Source organism: Hydractinia symbiolongicarpus, chromosome 5 (genome assembly GCF_029227915.1).
Source record: "Hydractinia symbiolongicarpus strain clone_291-10 chromosome 5, HSymV2.1, whole genome shotgun sequence".
NCBI lineage: Eukaryota > Metazoa > Cnidaria > Hydrozoa > Anthoathecata > Hydractiniidae > Hydractinia > Hydractinia symbiolongicarpus.
Window position 1 is genome coordinate 20,736,291 of NC_079879.1, and position 2,745 is coordinate 20,739,035.

Sequence of the window (2,745 nt, forward strand, 5' to 3'; positions counted from 1 at the left end):
GCACTAAAAATAATGTATAAAATCGGCAATTTACAGTATTTTCTTATTTTACAGTTCTAACTTCCTAAGTTGCACGAAAAAAACACTCGCGCAACAAACACTGAAGTTTGTGACATTCCTACAGAAACCAAATTACACTCGTGATAGCATCTCGTACGTAATCAGATTAGATAAGTATCTATCAAATGATTATCACGGAGGAACATCGCACTATATTTTGTGATTAAAAATAACAGCAATGTACAAACAAATACCTCTTGTTAAGCCCTAAATATGTACGTATACTTAAGAATGATATATACAATACAGTGGTGTTATAATAAAATAAATAAACGTGGGGTTATTTTTTATGTTAATAAGAATAAAAGTTGTTTCGTAATTTCTACCCCCTGATCGACATAATCAGAGGGATCATTACTCAGCAATATTTAGTTTCGGAACGTACTTATAAAAGAGCATGATTCTCCTTAAAACGATCAGTGAGAGATTCGTAGTAAGAAACAGGTGTCACTTTGCATGGTAAGTACATTGCAGTAGGTACCTCCATCGATGTGTCTATTGGATGCCCTTTTTACATCTATTCATTGGCGTATTATGGTTATTTATTTTTTCTTTCTTTTTGTACTAAGTAACAAGGCAATGGAACAAACTATAAAGATGAAGCAATATTCGTAAAGTTTATATATTTTTCTAGCAACATAAATTTCTTTTTTAACAAATATAGATGAGGTTCTTACAGTTATTGATGTTGTTTGGGCTTGTAGCTGTTCTATTAGCAGGTATGTGCTGACATAAATTTCTATAAATTTTCCTCTGTTTGTATACCAGGTACTTTCTCTTTGGCTTTAAGTATAACAAAAAACAATGTTTGCTCTGCTGGGAAGGACCGGATTACAGATCTTGAAGAACTGGAAAAGAATAAGCTTAATAAAGGTTTTTTTATTTATAGCGAAAAGCGAGAATGATAACAAGAACAAACTAGATGTTGTGGACGAAGATGCAGACGACAAGAGCCCTGAAAAAGGTAAAATTACCGCTGTTAGTTTTGAACAGGCTTTTGGCGTCTTTGTCCTACTCAGTCTCTGGAAAATAAAGGTTAAAGGCTGAGATGTGAATATACGCTAACTTAAAGTTGGAATCCCAGTATTTCTTAGTTTAATATTTGTAGAATAACGTTTTAATTTATCATAAATATTATTACGTGAAAAATATTTTTGAATTGCAGAAAAGACCTAAACTTTGAAGACTAAAATATTTAAAAGCAGACTCTGAAAGTGGCATACTACTTAGGAAAACTATAACAAACTAACATAGAAAACACATAAATACATTGATGAACTGTGCATAAGGTTGTTGCTTCTTTTATAGCTGAGGACATTGATAGTGATGATGATAATAGCGATGATGATGATAATGATGATGATGAGGAAGGGGAAGAGAGGCAAGATGTTATGAACAGAGACGAAGATGAAGAGGACGAACCGAAAAATGCTAAAGGTAACATTAATAACAAAAAAAAAAAATTTTTCAGACTGCTAATTTTGGTTACTTTTAATTCTTCCACCTTAAATTTAGATCCTTTGTGGTTTGGTCGACGACGCCGCAGCTACTACCGTCGACGATCCTACTACCGTCGACGATCGTACTACCGTCGACGAACGCCTAAACGTCGCCGTTCTTACTACCGTCGCCGTTCCCACTATCGCCGTCGATTTAGCTTTAAAAAGCACTAAACATTAAGTACACTGTAAATGCAGATCTTTTTTGTACAAGAAAAACCAGTTTAAGAAAAGCTTGTATATTTTTAAATGCTAAAATTTTAGCATTTTTGCAATCTTTAAAATGGTAAAGGGGTAGATTTAACAGTAGGGATGCAATATATCACATCTTTGAGGACAGTAAGTTCAATCAATTGATTAAAAGTTTTTGTTAATATTGATCTTAAATTTTAAATTGCACTACGTTAGTTATTTACAGAAACTTATTTGCGTACTATCTCAACGGTTGTTAAAGGAGTTTCTTGCCATTTCAAAACTGCTTATTAACTCACCACGATTGACTACTTATATCGGTCAAAGCCTTGCTGTGCTTACTACAAAGTAGTACAAAAATAATACACTTATTTTTACTCTGCTAAACGTGAGGAACAAGTTGAAACGACCATTTTCAGGGCGATCAGTGGTTAATTAACTTATCACAGTATTTAGACTTGCACAATGCAGACTCGGTTTGGGATAAGCAATTTCTGTACCGTTGTGAATTCTTTGAGGCATCGAAGGATATCATCAATGTAATAGCGACGTTTATCTGCATCAATTTTGAAAAAAGAGCTAAATTTGGATAAATGCTGATGTTTAAAAGGGTTCAGTGGGTGCGCTCTACAATATGATAAATGTTCTATGCGTTTATTTAGAAGAAATTAAAGATATGAATATTTTAGCAATCTAGAATTGCTATTTCTTAAAATTTATGAAAGCTGGAAAATGTTCAATTTCAATGACAAAATAATCTCTTTAATAATAGCCATAATTTGTTCACAATGGTTCGCCCAGCTTTTTTCGAAACCCCCGCGAATTATAGACAAAGGCACATGAAACAATATGAGATACGTCTATTTTGAAATCTGCGTCGTCTGTTTTTGTCTCCGGAAAACTTTATATTTTTGTTCTAATATGTTTGTACATGTTAAGATAATTATATTGTCACACTTTTTAGCCACATGCAAATCTTGAACTCACAACGGTG

General features: G+C 33.2%; 1 protein-coding gene across 1 annotated transcript; it reads left to right on the forward strand.

Annotated features, from left to right (window-relative positions):
* The first annotated feature begins 429 nt into the window (after window positions 1-429).
* LOC130645268 (transcription initiation factor TFIID subunit 11-like) lies at window positions 430-1,822 on the forward strand. Its single transcript, XM_057451198.1, has 5 exons — window positions 430-519; window positions 725-779; window positions 950-1,024; window positions 1,369-1,497; window positions 1,576-1,822. The coding sequence occupies exons 1-5, from the start codon at window positions 517-519 to the stop codon at window positions 1,731-1,733; spliced, it is 420 nt and encodes a 139-aa protein (XP_057307181.1). The 5' UTR covers window positions 430-516; the 3' UTR covers window positions 1,734-1,822.
* Window positions 1,823-2,745: the final 923 nt, after the last annotated feature.